We start from the raw sequence: 17,143 nt of genomic DNA, 5'->3' as shown, positions 1-17,143 counted from the left end.
TTTAAAGATAAACCTTTTACATTGATCTATCTTAATTGTTTGCTTCAGTTAAGATAAATCTTTTTTTTTTTTTTTTAGTTAAGTCAGCTTAAAAATAACACGTAGTTATTAGACTGTTATTTTATTTTCATTCAAATTAATTCAATTAAGTAAGTGTAACTTTGGTGCTGGTGTTAGATCATCACCGCAAGGAATTGTGGAATACCATTCCCTTTACCTGTCTGGGCAGATTTGGGTCCAAGTGTGGCTTTTTGACCATTTGTGTTTAGTTTAGCTGTTTTACTGTGTGAGTTATTTGTACTGTTATATTTACTTCTTTCTGCACCATGAGTGAGAGGGAGGAAGAGGATGATCAGTTTATTTAGTAGCCCTACTTTCTATGGATATTGTGATAAATTCAGAGCTATGGTAAATGGTTTGATGACTCAACTTTGTTTAGATTCATTCATTTTATTGTTATAAAAATGAGTCTATCTGCAGGCTCAAATTTAGACATGAGAGTTCAAGAATTACAATAAATTAAGATGGAAAAATTATAATTCAATTGGAGTAATATTACGCATTTAGTTAGATAAATATTTAAATCTGAGTTGTAAAAAAAATATTGAGTTGGATAGACGTAAGAAATTTGGTTGAATGAATTTAACTCAATTACTTGTTACCAATTGAATTAATTTAAGTTGGATAAGTTATATAAATATGCGTCACAATGAAAATAAGATCAGAAACTCTTGCGTTTACTTTGTCGTTCTTTTCTCCAAGCAGAAACTCTTTTTTTTTGATGATGCAGGGTATCACTTTTTTTGATGGACGTATAATCTCCATCCGCCGTCAGTAAAATCTCAGACTCCTCTCACTGGAGTATAACGCTCTTTTTTCTCCACGCGTTTCCATGGTGACTCCTCCGGAAATTGGCGAGCCATTGAGAATACCTTTTATGTACTTGCTGTGCACGTGCATTAACCCAGGGTTACCAAGTCAAGCGTAATTACGCCAACTCATATCCGGTCTTTTGGAACCGACATACCGACATAGAGTAAGCAAGTTCAGGCGGATTTCAGCCAGAGTTCAGGGTTAAAGTCAGGGTAGTTTAAACATGCTTCCTGGAATACCCTCCTGGTAATGTTCAGAGCATGAGTTGCTATGGGAACCAAGCATACCCTGAAACATTGTTTTTTGTAACCAAAAAGCTGATGTTATACTCTTCCTTAGCCTCAAACTTGCCGTGGCAACTCACATAAGCTTTTTTTTTTTTTTTTTTTTTTTTTAAATACCGCCCTGGTCAAGAACGGTTGGTGTCAATAATATAGGCGGGTTCTCTTACCTGTAGGGTTTCTCTGTGTCCGCCCACCACGAGAATGTAGATTCGCTCATCCAAAGTAGCGTGGCTCCTCCTTCTCTCAAATGAAAAGTATAAAACTATTTCCAAGAACCGCTTCACCTCATTGTCTGTGTCCAAGACTCCGAGAACTGCACCATGTTCGAACAGGTTGAAGCCGCACCACCCGCTCCCTCAGTCAAAGATAGTCCAGCAGGGACAGAACATCATCGGACATGTCGTCTGGATATCAACAAGCCGCAGCATGTCCTGTATGTTGTTGGCACTTCTTTGGATGTGAGCATCTACAGGTAAGGAAACACGATCAGCTGCTGGATGACGGCTTGATATGGGTGGAGGTGGATGACAGGCTAATAAATTACAGCTTCAGGTGTTTCCATTCCTTGAACTTTAAACTTATACATTATTATTATTTTATGTGATTTTTTTTTGTATGTCAAGGCATCCGCTTCGCAAGTCACACCGACAGATGGTAAATAGATAGTCACGTGATAACTAACCACTTGACTGTGAATCAGAGCGAAGAGCAAGAGGTATGACCGTCAAGGCCGGATATAGGCATGAGTAAGGGGGGCAATCCCTATTTAAAATGCCCCCCTCCCAAAAAACAATTGTCATAGCCTGCAAAAATCCGAAGTTAAAGAAATTTAAATAATAAAAACAAACGAAGTAAACAAAATAAATACAACATAATTCAGGATGGACAGAAGAACAAATACACATAAAACTATAAATGAAATGGGAAACCATAATGTCACAAATGCAGACTGAAATTGGCACAAATCAGAGTCCTGCTTGAGCTGGTCCCAAACCCGGTAAATGCAGGGGCTTGCATTTAATTAAAAACTTAAACGTCATCAAATAGATCAAAGAAGAATGTAGATATATGAATAGAAGAACTGATATGATGTTAGGATGGTTTTTTAAGCATTTTAGGGCAGATATGACACCCCAAACTGCAGTCAGGACTCCCAGCTGGACTCTAAGGGTTGTTTATGTGTTCTTGCCTGCCTTAGAGTAGCCTAAACAGGTAAACTTGCTCTTAATTTAGGAGGAATGTGCCATAATCAGATATTTAATAGAATTGTAAAGGTTATGACAGTAATAATTGCACAAAGTTCAAATAATTTACATAAAGCTGAATAGTTTTTTGTATTAAATAAAAATCCTGCTCTCAATGAACACAATCTGTAATTGTGCACAGTGGTGGGTGAACTTGTTCTGTTCTATGTTGTACAGTGGGTGAATAAACAATTGGTCATTGTATGTCAACAACAGTAACTTTGTTTATTCAACAAAAAAAAAGGAAAGAAAGGGAAAAAACTGGTCTGTACAATGCCAAAGGCCAACCTACAGAAAAAGAGACTTGATAACTGACTGAGTTCTGGCCAGTGGCTCAAAGAGTTGTTGAACCTGTGTGGTTATAAACCAGAGAACTGGACTTGGACCACACTTACACTTAAATTTGGCCATTATTTTGTCTCAAGCCTTTCATGAAATTGCAGTTCATGCTACATAAATCACTAAGTCTTTTTAGAAAGTTTCATAGTAGTATCATTTCAGCTCTCAAGACCTCTTGCAGATCAAAGTGATCACTCGTTTTGTGAAGTTTAAACTTGTTGTTCCTAAAAAGTAAGTTGAGTTTAAAGCAATAATAATTTTTATTACGATGAAGCTCACTTATAGTTAACTCAACCAGCCTGTTTGACCAATTTATCAGGTATTGTATTACATTAACCCTTGTGCTATCTTAGGCACTTTAACATTGGGAGTTGGGTCATCTAGACCCACTAGACAGTGCGCTAAACCTGTTTTCTTCAATGATTTGTGATCTTCACTGGTGTCCATGATTACATAAAATCTTTCCACCTTTGTCATGGTAGGGAGAACACGTCAATGTAAGGGTGTGGTCATCTAAGATAGCACAAGGGTTACACACCTACCTCCTTTTCACACTTACTTGTGGACAGAAATACAGAGAAACATTTCAACAATGAAATGTTATAGTCCTCCTGTACTCTATTTTGTGCATTTTGTAATTCATGTGGTTTCCTTTGTCTACAATGGAGGCCTTCATAACAAAAATAGCCCCCTTTTATAATTTCCTAACTCCAAATTATTTATGTCTTTTAAAAGAATAAAAACTCAATTTACAGATTAAATGTAAGTTCCTCATTGACAATTTCAAAACACATTTGGTTACATGTGTCATGATGTGTCTGCTGTGTTGCCCAACATTTGTGTAAACAGTGATCTGTCTCAGACCTCAAAGACGTTGTAGTTTAAAACAGGAAGGCACTTTAAGGAAAACAGTCGCTAAACTTCAAATAAAATATGATTAGCACGTACTTATTAAAGTGGCACACTACTGTACATCCTTTATTTATAAAGAAAATGATATGGTGTTAATATTAACTTTTATATCATGTTAAAAAAATTAAAGACCACATTTTGAATAAACATGTTTTTTTTGTGTGTTTTGCAATTGCATGAATTGTATGATTGTCTGAAGAAATGGTAACCTGAAAAGTGTAAACATGTATTCTCTGAACAAACAAAAGCCTCAGTCATCTCAGTAAAGCAAGACACTGGTCGTCTGTGACATTCACACTGCTTCAACCAAAAATTAACAAATCATTTATCATAATCTGCAAATTAATGCAATAATCATTTTCTTCTTATTGACAGGAGTGCCCCTCCCAGCTCCAAGTCTTTTTCTGTAAAATGCACTCCCCAGGTTAAATACAGCATCAGCCCACCAACTCCAGAAACCTCCCATCAGTCTCAAATTCCTCTTAACCGTAATACCAGTCTTCTCATCAGCATGGACCGTGCTAGTGAATTTGAAAATGAATCCAAGGTGAGTTTGATAGAAGTGACAATGAAAGTATGAAGCTTTGAAGGTTACGAATTTTTAAAACTGCCACTAGTTCTACTAAACAAAGATATATTTGTGCTAAAGTTTTTTTTTTAATTAAGGAAACTGATGTTACAACCAGCAGATTGCACAAATCTGAACAGAAGATAAACTACCGGTAATCTAATTAAAAAAGTATTGGAATGAACCAGTAAGTAGGTGTGGGCTTTTTCCAAGAATAATTTCCCTTTGTTTCATTCTCAGGTAGTGTCATGCAATAAATCTTTTGAATATCATCATAGGGTTAGTAAAACTGTAGCAAGGTGATTGTTGGATAACAACCTGGATTAGATGTTTTTCAAACTGCAGCCCCCTAACATGGTTTAATGGATTAAATACTAATAACAAATGGAAAAACAATCATTTTACTAAGATGTTGAACGGTTTTCTTAAATCAAACCATTTTCTTCACTTGTAAAACTTTAAACCATCCATGCATCCATCCATCCATCCATCCATCCATCCATCCACCCACTCATCTTCAGAGCCTGCCAAACACTTTTCTGGCTCACAGGGCAGCAGGACATAACCCGGCAACTGTTGTGTGAAGGTACACCCCGAACAGGTCACCAGTCTGTTGCAGGGCCACAACAATGCAGGTTTACTAAACTACACCAGCAATGGCAGATAAAATAGACAGCTTGGTGGTATTGGTTAAATTATCCTTATCAGGTATGTTTATTTTATGCAAAACCAGAAAAAAAGTATTTGAAATATTCAAGCATGTCTAAAAAGGCTTTCAGGTTGGGTTTCTAAAAGAAAAAAAATGGCTACCGTCTGTGTTGTACATAAAAGCAATCTGCTTTTTTCTTGAAAGCTGTCAGTGCGCTATTACAACGAGGACAGATATGCTGTTGGACTAGCAGTTCTGCATTTAACAGCTGTTGGTAAGTTTGATATTGGAAATATGAAAATGTGTCATGTGTTAAAAAGAGCCATACTTTAAATGTGAGGTAATTCAGAAGCATTGTGTGATTATGAAAATGTATGTGTCATACAGAGATTTCTCTGGATGTGGATGCTGACAGGGATGGCATTGTGGAGGAAAACAACCCCAATAAGGTCTGTAGTTGTACCAAAATCTTGAAAGTGCTTTAGCAAGACAAAAACACCTTTTCTGCTTTTGCAGTTTAGAGTGAAAAAAAAAAACACAGCATGTCTCCTAAGGATTTACAAAGCAGCACTTTTGTACAGGTCCAAACAAGCTGGAGCAGGAATATTTTCAGCTTTTGTTAACACCTTTTGCATTGAAAAGAGTTCCACTTTTGGTTTTTCTGTTAAACTTCACAAAATAACTAATTTCAAAATTTAATTATTTATTGTTTGTTTTTTTGATAGAGATTGATTAAATTGTTTTTCGGGAATCTGTGAGCCATGAAAACAATTTTATAATCTATCCACAAGAGAGAACTTTATTTTAGAAAACTATTACCGGTAAATATCTATTTTTCTAAAAAAGCTGAAAAACATACTTGACTGATTTTCCTTCAATGCACGTTCTCTCTTCTAGCTTAATGAGATATAATTTATAAAACCTATTTTCAATGTATGGTTCATTTAAATCTGTCAGGGATCATGGAAGTGGGGTCCTAGTGGGTATGGAGCCATCCTTTTGGTCAACTGTGACTCAGAATCAAAGTTCTGCAAAAATGAGGACTACAACTCCAAGCAGGAGTTCATCTTCAATCTTTCAGGTAAACTATCAGCATATCTTATACTGTAAATTCCCCCAGTAGAACCAGCATTTTACACCCCAACATTTTCCTGAGTGTTTAACACAGATGTGATACATGCTTATTAGCTTTTTTTTTAAATAAATAACACTTTGCCGGCCAATACAAAAGCTGTATCAAAGTGTTTTCGTTTTTATTTGTCATTTTTTGCCTTTTTTTTTTATAGAATATTTTAAGAGTGGTTTGCTAAAGTTTTTACGGGACTTGATGCACATCCCCAAAACTCATTTCTGTAGCTCATAGTAGCATACATGACTGTTTAGGGAATTAGTTCATATTAACCAGTTGCCCACATACACATTTGAGACGATCTGTCTAAAAAGTTTTTTATTTTGAAAAGGTGCGAATCAGGGAAAAACAGATTAATGTATTGTTTTCTTCTTTCATTTAAAAAAATGACAATGTGCTTTTACATTATTTTTTGCTTTATTATGCTCTAATGTGTGTTTTATTTTGTGGAACAATTTGTATTTTCCAATGAAAGTTTTTTTAGAAAGACTGGTTATGCTTCCTGAGGAACTTTAGTATTCAGTAAATTTAGCTGTAAATCTAGGACACAAGAAAAACAAAAAAAACGTTTGACTCACTAAAACATTCTTGTTTCATCTGCTTTTCTCGAGCGTGCTCTGTGACTGTGGTTATATTTCATATAAGAAACTTGCTTTTCATTCAGATCTTAAGGACATGTCACCCATGAAACTGCGAACTAGAGGTCCTTCTCGTCTCCCCAAGGGCTACAAACTGATGATGCACATCTGTTTAGGAGATTCAGAGAAAATCCGTGTCTTTGGATCCAAATCTGGCAATAAACAGGTTAACAATGCAGGTGAGCTGGAGTGTATCTACGCTTTCAGTTAGTGGGAACTGGAAAAAAACTTGCAGCATTTTTGTGTAATTGAAAAAGCTGCAACACAAGTGTATTCTTGTCCTTCCCACAGTTTTGGTAGTTTAGAGTTATTATGCTCTGTGTTTTTCAGAGAACAGCAGTTCTGTGAAAGACTATCCAGTAGTTCTGGGCCCTGAGGTCCTTTCTCAGGAGGTGCCTTACCCTGGAGGCAATGCAGAGATGGACTTCCATGTGGAAGGTCTCGATTTTCCTGACAAAGACTTTGATGGGCTCGTCACCATTAATCTCAGTCTGCTAAAGCCAATTAGTGATGTAAGATCACATCGGTATTTGATCTCACCTCTTAAGGTTTTTTTTTAAGAACAGGTTTTTGACATCCATGCTATTTTTCCTAGAACATAACAGAAATATGCTTGGTGAGATGGTTTAAGTCAGAACTCATTTTTTTGTGCTTTTCATGGAATATCATCATTGATCATGTTGAAGTCTTCCTCGTAATTATTCTTGTTTGAATTGAATTCAATTACGCACAGGAAAGTCCTATTATTTATGCTTTTAGGTTAGCCATGTTACCGCACAGAAAATGGGATGGATTCATTTTTTACTCTTGTGTTTTAACAGGCGGTTCCTGAGACTCCCATTTTCACAGACAAAGTGATGTTCAGAGTGGCCCCATGGATCATGACACCCAACACCCTCCAGCCCGAGGAGGTGTTTGTCTGCCGGTAAGAGCAGACTTGTAAATAATTCATGTAAATGTGATGCTAGAGAAGCTTTTTAGATGTTGACAGGTTATTGGATAACTAAAAACTTTAGTAAGGATTATGAGCTTTTAAGACATGAATAGCAATTGGTTTTCTTTGAGTTGCAAAAAAAAAACAAAAAAAAACGTTATACTTACTTTAGATGTGGTTTTGTCAACGCACAAACCTGAAACTTCCCTTCCCACTGGACAGGTATCTGCCTGTCCATTTATGTGCTGTGGAGGGTATGGGTGCTTAAGCCCAAAATTAGAGAAGCCAAGAGCAGAATTTAAAACGGAGAGTTATGTGATGCCACTAATTTTAAAGAACCGCATGACACAACTTGTTTCTGCTCCCTGTTGAATTCCCAGAAACGCCTGAATGCAGCACAGCAGCTCCTTTAAATTTTCAGTGCTGGTTCTTTTTTTATGCTCCACAAACTGCATTTCTTACAAATGCAGGTGCTTCTTCAAAGTATATCCCCTCTCAATTCAAAGATTTAGGGCATTTGGAATAAAAGATGTTGTAAAACACGTTCCTTGCTGGGACAATAAAACAACGGCTTAAAGAGAATATTAAAACTTTGGAGGACAGGACGTGTGTTTAAAATTAGGTTTGTTTTGTTTTCTGAACCACCTGCTTCTCCCTCAAGAAGTTGACATTCTTCTGCTGGATGAGCCAATGTCACTAACCCATCAAACCAAGGAAAACATTAAAAGACTCTTGATAGAAAGCTCTTAAAACATACATAAGACTTTATTACAAACTTTATAAGGCGCCAGCCGTCTTAGCAGGTGTGTGTTTGTGTCAAATTTGAGAGTGGAGTCAAACACGGTGCCTAAGTACTCATAGCCTTTAACAATTTCAATCTCCTTCCTGTGAAAGGAGCTCATCTCAGGGTTCACTTTGGTTTTTCTAAAGACAATTATGAGGTCTTTCATTTGCTCCACATTAAACTCTAAAAGGTTCATCATCAGACTAGTTCAGAAAATCTGACATGGCACTGCCATGGTCCAGCTCTGGTTCTAGGAGTAGGGTCAGAAGTGCTGTGTCATCAGAGAATTTAGTAACTGCCATCACCAAGTCTGTGTTTTTATGTGTGCTACAACCCAGATTTTCATGTAAAAGGTGTCACCATAATTCATTTTAATCAAATTTTGTATGAAGAAAAAAAAGTAATTGTTTTAGTAAAAACTGCATGTCTGACTTTTTTGTTAGCACATTTGATAACCAACAGTTCCTGAAAGAGATAAAAGCCCTCACTTCAAAGATCGGCTACAAGCTGAATATTTGTGAACCTGTCATGAACAGAGGAGACCGCTGGATCCAAGTAAGAACATTTTGTAGACTTTGTCTTACAGCTAACTGCGGTGAAATGTTGACACATTAAAAAGTGTTTGTTTCAACCATTTTCTTTGGTAAATTGGGCCATGATGACTTTACTGAAACTGAACCTACAGTAACAGGGCCATTAGTTTTATATCTTGAAGCCAAGCAGTGACAGAATCAGAAACTCACTGGATCAAACATGATGCAAATGAATACCTTGTTAATAATAGTATGTAACAAAGTGAAAATGTGCCCTCCACTAAGAATTTTGGAAAAGGATGAGAAAAACACTAACTAATTATTGTTATTTTTTTTTTTTAGGATGAGTTAGAGTTTGGATTTGTTGATTCACCTCATCATCGGTTTCCTGTTGTTCTGGACTCCCCAAGAGACAGGGAACTCAAAAACTTTCCATGTAAAGTACTACTGGTAAGAAATCAATTAAGACTTTTATTGATGCTAATGGAAACAAAATGACTTTCTTTACATGAGTACAAATGAATTTTTAGAGAACTGGTTCAGTATTTGATATTAAACTCTCCAATAATTGTAAATTTTTGAAATGTATTGTGTTAAAATTTTTGGTTTTAGTTTTCTTAATGGTAGACGGTGGGAATGGAGCAGATTTATTTTTAAACCACAGAAGATGAAGAAAAAAGAAGAAAACGGCAGAGGAAAATTCTCTCCTTAAGTCAAATATTTGACTCCGTTTATTTGATCATTTATATGTAGTTCTCTAACTTATAGTTTAAGGTGTGCGTTTTATGCCCCACTCTGTTATGGTCCTTTATACTGGATATTGGCAGACAGGGACAGGGCTTCTCCTTTGGTGATTTAACATGAAAAAAACAGACTACCGTGTCTTTTTATGGTAGTTCAATCATTGTATTCATTCCTGACACCTTACAAATCTTTTTTTTTTTTTAACAAACTTGCTGATTTTGGAAAAAAGCAAGAGATTAACATGTTTACACACATAAGTTGATTTTTTTTTTCTCACCTACTCTATTCCACATTACCCAATTCAGAGATGGAGCCAAATGTGACAAAATAGAGTATTACAGTAGGTTAAACATTAATGTCCCTACCACTATAAAAAACATGGTTAACAATAAGGATAAGGTTTCCGAATTCTATAGAACTTTTGAGTAATACTCCTGAAACCATACCTTGTCTTTTCTAAGTAAATATGGCACATGACCCCTTTGGTCCAATGAGCGGGGAGTGGTGGTTATAAACCCAGTAAAAATGATCAATGAAAATCCTTTAATAACAAAGGAGAAAAAGGTTCCAATTCCAACCTGATATTCACCCAGAAGGTGCCATTTTTTGGAATACACTACACTTGTTAAGGGCTCCAATGGCATCTAACTCTTCAGAAAAAAAAAAAAAATAGACAAGATCAGAGGCCATATTCTATCTCAAAGCAACATGTAAAACCTAGAGCTTCTCTAATTTATTATTAACCTTTGGAGACAACAAACAGTTTAAAATGAATTAAAGTCATGCTTTAGGCACAACTCTTTCTACAGTTCATCAAAAATACTTTGTGAAGGATCTTTCAATTTTTTGTGGTCATCTGGTTATTTCTAATAATTACCCAATGTATAGTTTCTTCATAGAAAAGTCTAATACATACATTTCTACAACTACATTTATTTTACAAAATAAATATTTTTGCAGCAAGTATTCACAGGTGCAGATTGTTTTAAGAAAATGTTAATACCTTCCCCAGGGGCCTGACTTTGGCTACGTGACACGTGAACCTCAAAGTGATGAAGTTAGCACTATGGACTCGTTTGGAAATCTGGAGGTGAGCCCCCCTGTCACTGTGAACGGAAAAAAATACCCTCTGGGCAGAATCATCATCGGGGTTGCTTTCCCAACGTGAGTAACACACCCCTAAATGTCAGGAAGATTTTTCATATAACCCTTGTGCTATCTTAGATGACCCCACCCTTACTTTGACGTGTTCTCCCTACCATGACAAAGGTGGATAAAGGTGGAAAGATTTCATGTAATCCATGGACACCAGTGAAGATCACAAATCATTGAAGAAAAAAGGTTCAGAGCACTGTCTAGTGGGTCTAGATGACCCAACTCCCAATGTTAAAGTGCCTAGGATAGCACAAGGGTTAAGTGCATTCATACATACTCAAACATGTTTCTTTCCTGTTAGGGCAAAAAATGGACGAAACATGACCAAAGTGGTTCAGGACTTCCTGTGGGCTCAGAGGGTCCAAAAGCCCATCGCCTTGTTTTCTGACTGGCTTGTTGTTGGGCATGTAGACGAGTTCATGACTTTTGTACCTGCACCTGACAGAAAGGTAAGTACTCTGGTTGAAGACAGAATAGCTCAAACAGTGACTGAGCAAAGAATGAATGCAAAAAATGAAAAGAATTTGCAGCTGGTTAGATCTTTGTGCTCTGACAGAAAAGCTGTAAGACATCTTAACACTGACTCCACAATCCTGTGAAGTGCTGCTATAAACTAGTGTAAACTTTTTTTTTTTTAAATAAATCAAGGGTGACAACTTCTCTGTTCTATTTCAAAAATCATCAAAAGATGCAACAATTATGCTAATATTTTAATGTTTTTCATTGAATGGATGGATGGATGTTTTGCAGGAACTCTTACAGTGACATCCACACACATCCCCCATCCCCCATTCCATACACAGCTATCCATAGTTCCCTATGTTAAGGCATTAAGAGATGTGTGTTGATGCTTTAATGAATGCATTTACAGTTTTTTTGTATTGATTGCTTTGGTCTAACATAAAGTTGTACCGTAATTTCCGGACTATAAGCCGCTACTTTTTTCCTGCGCTTACAGCCCTGCGGCTTATTCAGTGATGCGGCTAATTTTGGCGGCCGCCATGCACGTACTTTGGGACTCAGTGTATGGTTTGAATTCTCTATCTAACACCAAACACAAGTCATTTGTTTTTCCACACCTTTCAGCAGCCAAACAGCATGGACTTGACTTCAGGTCTTAGACACTTCAGTCATGGTTCAACAAAAAGAAACACAGCATGCCCGGCCGCATCCCAGAATCCTTTGGGGCCATTAGACCCAACGTGCACGTGATCGCCGCTACAATATGATGAAGCTTTCAAGTTAAAAGCAATCGTTAAAAGCAGCGTAAAAAAATCCACCATCACCAACGGGTTTGGAAAAAGCCGGTCAGCTGCTGACGGAAAAGCTGCAATCTGCCGCTGGGCTGCACGTAAATATGTGGGAATAACATCAGCCTTTATTTTGTCGGGACACGACTGGAAACACAAATTGACGTGGTCGTTTTAACGGTGTCTAAGGACTGAGCGGAGTTTTGCATTGAAACGCTCACAGCCTCCGTGTGTGCTGGAGACTGCGTGTCGTGTGAGCTGCGGGGCCGATGGCAGTCTGATGGCTCCCACACGTAACAACGCATCCGCCCCTCAAACACAAAACGTTCAGTATTAAGTCCGATTGCTCTGCACAGACACGATTTGCTCTGTCCACCGGCGCAATGGGGACGAAGTGCTCCTCCTTGAAGCCGCCCTGGCCAGAGGTGTCCGAGTAGATAGGAAGGGGAGACGAGGAGCGCGCGGGAGCGCAGAGGCGTCCGCGGAGCAACAGTGTTTGTTGTGGAAGGAAACTTCTGACGCACGCGCCGCACGGAGGCGCGCGTATCGCGCTGAGGCGCGCGCTTTTCAGTCGCCGCTGCTTTATTTTACCGGTGTGTTTTTTTAACCAGCCCTGTTACTCCCATAACGCTGCCGCGACACAAACGGAAGGAGAGCTTTACCCCTTCACCCCTCCATGCACTGCTGATATTTGCTCATTCTTAAACACACACAACAGTGTGGCGAGCCGGGCATTGGCCCCGCCTTTAGCCCCTAAGACTCATGGGAAATGGGGAATCACGGATGTAAATTTCCTCATCATAACTGAGGGATGTAATGTTGATTATATGGTTACTGTTTGTAATTTTATGTATGACACCTAGATTGTCAATAAGTAAAAAAATAAAATAAAAAAAACAAAACTGAGTAACTTGTGAACAGAATAGAGCTCCATGCTGTTTGGCAGATGTAGATATGCTCAGATGCATGAGCCTGACGCAAAGATGACTCCACCCACAGTGTGCTAATGAATCACACTTACTCTGGGAGTCAGGATGTGATTTGTCAGGATGACAATATTGCCTAATACATGCGGCTTATACTCTCACGCGGCTTGTGAATGTATAAAAGTAGTTAAACACGTGAAAATGGGTGGGTGCGGCTTGTGATCGGGTGTGCTTAATAGTCCGGAATTTACAGTATATTAAACAAATGAGCCCTTCATGCCAACCTAAAGGTGAAGGACCCAGTCACTAAAAGGGTCATGGGTTCCCCTCTTTCCCACCTGCCAGTGAACAAATTTGATCCATTGTTATGTTCATTGGGAGCTTGTATGATCTCTGTGGATTTTACAGCAGAAATGTTTTCTTTGTTTTTTTGGGTCATAGGGCTTCCGGCTGCTACTGGCGAGCCCAGATGCAGCCTACAAATTATTCAAAGACTTAAAGAACAATGGACACGGACAAGCCAGGATGTTTGATGGTACAGTCCTCACTTTCATAGCATTTTTATGAGTTGGAAAATATATGAATCCCAGCAAAGATTAAATTTATCAGACACTTAAACATACTCTTCCAAAAGGGTTGCCTAAAGAACGACAAATAACAGTGGATGAAATCCTTGGTGATCGTGTTTTGGAAAGTCATAATAACTACGTTCAGGTAAGCAGCAGAGATGTTTACATTATCTTCAATGAAAACTACAACTGATGCTACGTTCACACCAGGCTTGGAAACACATGTTCAAGCAACCGCTTCCAATAAACTGTGTATGTGAGCACAGGAATGTGCGTTTTGGGCTTGTGCATTAAAAATTCTTGTGTATAGACGTGGCTACACAATTTTTTAAGTCAGTTTGTGGGCTCTGAGCACAAAAGACGCATTGAAAGTTAAACCAGTTTAACTTTGACCAATCATGGACTCGGAATTGGTAGTGACCTATGGGTAGCGTTCCTCTTAAAACACAAAAGTACCAACCGTTTCAAAATTGATCATGGAGGACAAATGAGTAATTGTGGTCTGTGCCTGGAGGGAATTACATGACACGGGCCAGGATCAAGTAGCAACAGAGCAGTGTGAACACAACACAAGAGCTCAGTGTGATCTTGAATGCACATCAAATGCACAGTGTGTTTGTATAACAAAAGCAAAGACTAACACTGTTTTGGTATTTACAACCAGCAATGAAATCCTTTACAATTTATTTTTATTATTTTTTTAATTATGATCAAAAATGTTGCCTACAGTTCCCCTCAACATACCAGCTTGCATACTATATCGTATAGAGCAGTGTTTTACTTATCACCTTCTCTTCTAGAGCTGCATCGACTGGAACAGAGATGTATTAAAGAAGGAACTGGGCCTGGATGATGATGACATCATTGACCTGCCAATTCTCTTTAAGTTGGAGGCGGAGGAAGGGTTCAGAGCTGGGGCACTTTATCCTGACATGGTTTGTTTGCAAAGATTTCTTGCATTTGGACTGGTCCTGTTTGGTTTCTTTTTCTTTCTTTTTTTTTAAATTTACAAGTTATTACTCTCTGCATCAGCTCACCAAACAACAGAAACCATATTGTTTTGTTAAATCCCTTTTCAGGTCAACATGATTGTTCTGGGGAAAAACCTGGGCATCCCCAAGCCGTTTGGCCCTAAAGTGAACGGACGCTGCGCACTGGAGACAGAGATGTGTTCCCTGATGGGGGGCCTGGGCCTCAACTGCACATTCATTGACGACTACTACTCTTACCACAAAAACCTTGGAGAGGTGCACTGTGGCTCCAACGTCCGCAGGAAACCCTTTCATTTTAAGTGGTGGAATATGGAGCTTTGAAAATTGAAAATGAAATGGAGGCTTTATGAAATATCTCTCTCAGTTCTCCGTTTTGTTCTGACCAACACGTCTCTTTATTTTCTTTGAATTCTTGAGGATTTTTCAGTTATGATGCAAAAGTATTTTTTTTTCTTTTAAAATGAGTTTCGATCTGTAACAGCTTTTTAGAACTCTCTGATGTTAAAGGAAACTAACATCTTTTTCTAACATAATTTAACTAGAAATAAACTGCCAGTGAAGTTTTGTAATTAAATATCTATCACCTGTATTTACAGTCAAAATGAAAAACAATATTAAAAAACACCTGAAAAATAAAGGGCAAAATACAATCATTTGGATTGAGCATAAAGAAGATTTGTTCTCGGTGTTAAATGCGGTTGCTGGCTGTACAGTGCAAAATAAAGACTGGTTCCACAGTATTGTGCATTAACAATAAAGAGCCACAAGAGGGCAGACTTTCTCCATTCAATTTTTTGGATGTTACAACTGGAAAAGCATTTTTCTTTACAAAAACGAAACGATGATATGCTCTAATGAGATTTTAATAACTCACTGTACGTTCTACAGTTTCACTGTCAAAAGCGTGACTCAATTACGCCCCCCCCCCCCCCCAGGCATGTCATTTTTCTGTGATTTTCTAAACCCAAAAACAAAGTCACAGAAAAAATTCTTAGGGAGAACAAATTCAATTTAGCCATTTTTGTTTGGAGTATAAGCAACTGGGAAGAAAACTAAAGAATGCATAAATGCAAGCAAAATACATTTTAATTGTTTTTTTCTGTATTTCTACAGACTATGCGATTCATAGTAAATGTTTTCCAAACACATAGCAAGGACTATATACAGTATGAAGCTGAACCAAACAGACCTGCAATAATCAGTGCTCCGAATGCACAAACTAAGAGCAATCCAGCACTCATTTAAGGCTCAACGGAGTTCCTTCAACAAACATTTAACATACATGAACAGCTGTGTGTGTCAAAGCACTTACTCTTCCAAATGACTGATCAAATTACAGAAAACCGGATCTAATGATAGCTGTTTCCTCAAGTCTAGTCAGGTGATTGTAAGACAAATCTCTGCACAGAACTGTTCCAAAAGAAAACATATGTAATTATCTGCAATAGTGTTAACTCCACATTGATAAATGAGTTTTTGTAAAGAGGCATTTTCTTAAACTAACAGGATAGAACAGGGTAGACAACTTCTCCTAAATTACCCATCGTGTTCTAGAAAAAAAATACATGTTTACTTTTGTTATCTCTTTTGGGGGTAAAATAATGTGGGCCTTTTCCAAGAAAATGACAAACATATACAATATATTTTTAACAATGATTTATCACATACAGTGTATTCTTTCTGAAGGGTGAGATGGAACTGCTGTTGCTGGGTTTTGGTCAGTAAAAAAACTGACCCAAATGGCTCCTTTACCTTTATAGGTCGCAAACCCCTGATCTAAACTTAAACTCATTTAAATAAATAAATAAAATACCCTGTTTCCTTAGATATTATTTCTGGCTGTAACGCATTTCCTGTTATTTTCAAAACAGCCTCTAGATTCTTACAATAACCCTTGTGCTATCTTAGATGACCCCACCCTTACATTGACGTGTTCTCCCTACCATGACAAAGGTGGATAGAGGTGGAAAGATTTCATGTAATCCATGGACACCAGTGAAGATCACAAATCATTGAAGAAAAAAGGTTCAGAGCACTGTCTAGTGGGTCTAGATGACCCAACTCCCATAGCACAAGGGTTAATTGAATCACAATAATTGAATCACAATAAAAAAGACCGCATGTGGATAGCCAAAGCTGATGGTCTATCCTCTGTGTCCGCCCATGAGAACTTAGATTGGCTCCTCCAGTGTTGCAATGGTGTCAAGCCAGCCCTCTCTCGAACGGCTGTCAAGTAAGCCCTCTCTCAAAAACAGTGTGCCGCTTTTTTACATACATTGTGGTAACAGCAAGCAGGACTCATTTTTACTGTGAAAAGCAAAGTATAAACACTGACATTACATTTTTATGTATACCCCCCCCCCCCCCCCGACACCAGATATATGATTAGATTTATATTTTTATATGTCTAATGTGAAATTTCAAAACAAGACCCAATTAAAATAATGTATTGAGGACAAATTATTTACTGTAATATTCACGTATGTGTAGAAAAAAACTCCTAGTTTCCACAGTCATTTCACTTCTCACTTAAAGTGTCCTACCTGGTGAGGTCACAAAAAAGTTTCAGATGGATCTGATGTGGAATTTCAAAATAAAACCCAATTCAAATCAGGTATGA

At 37.8% G+C, this 17,143-nt stretch overlaps 1 protein-coding gene across 1 annotated transcript; it reads left to right on the top strand.

Annotated features, from left to right (window-relative positions):
* Positions 1-1,281: 1,281 nt before the first annotated feature.
* LOC101159579 (protein-arginine deiminase type-2) lies at positions 1,282-15,302 on the top strand. The gene is made up of 16 exons (XM_004068834.4): positions 1,282-1,629; positions 4,028-4,199; positions 5,074-5,143; positions 5,257-5,318; positions 5,827-5,950; positions 6,663-6,815; positions 6,967-7,148; positions 7,458-7,561; positions 8,798-8,909; positions 9,230-9,337; positions 10,644-10,795; positions 11,088-11,235; positions 13,404-13,497; positions 13,597-13,676; positions 14,332-14,466; positions 14,611-15,302. Exons 1-16 carry the CDS (start codon positions 1,478-1,480, stop codon positions 14,842-14,844), a joined length of 2,082 nt encoding a protein of 693 aa, XP_004068882.1. The 5' UTR covers positions 1,282-1,477; the 3' UTR covers positions 14,845-15,302.
* Positions 15,303-17,143: the final 1,841 nt, after the last annotated feature.

This window comes from Oryzias latipes, chromosome 5 (assembly GCF_002234675.1).
Source record: "Oryzias latipes chromosome 5, ASM223467v1".
Classification (NCBI taxonomy): Eukaryota; Metazoa; Chordata; class Actinopteri; order Beloniformes; family Adrianichthyidae; genus Oryzias; species Oryzias latipes.
The sequence above is the reverse complement of the archived record's forward strand: the minus strand, read 5'-3'. Positions and strand labels throughout refer to the sequence as shown.

Bases quoted from the DNA above. Each gene is read 5' to 3' on its own strand.
- LOC101159579 (XM_004068834.4), top strand. From the start codon at position 1,478: ATGTTCGAACAGGTTGAAGCCGCACCACCCGCTCCCTCAGTCAAAGAT. The intron at 5,319-5,826 runs GTCTGTAGTTGT...TAAATCTGTCAG, and splicing joins AGGAAAACAACCCCAATAAG to GGATCATGGAAGTGGGGTCC. The intron at 8,910-9,229 runs GTAAGAACATTT...TTTTTTTTTTAG, and splicing joins GAGGAGACCGCTGGATCCAA to GATGAGTTAGAGTTTGGATT.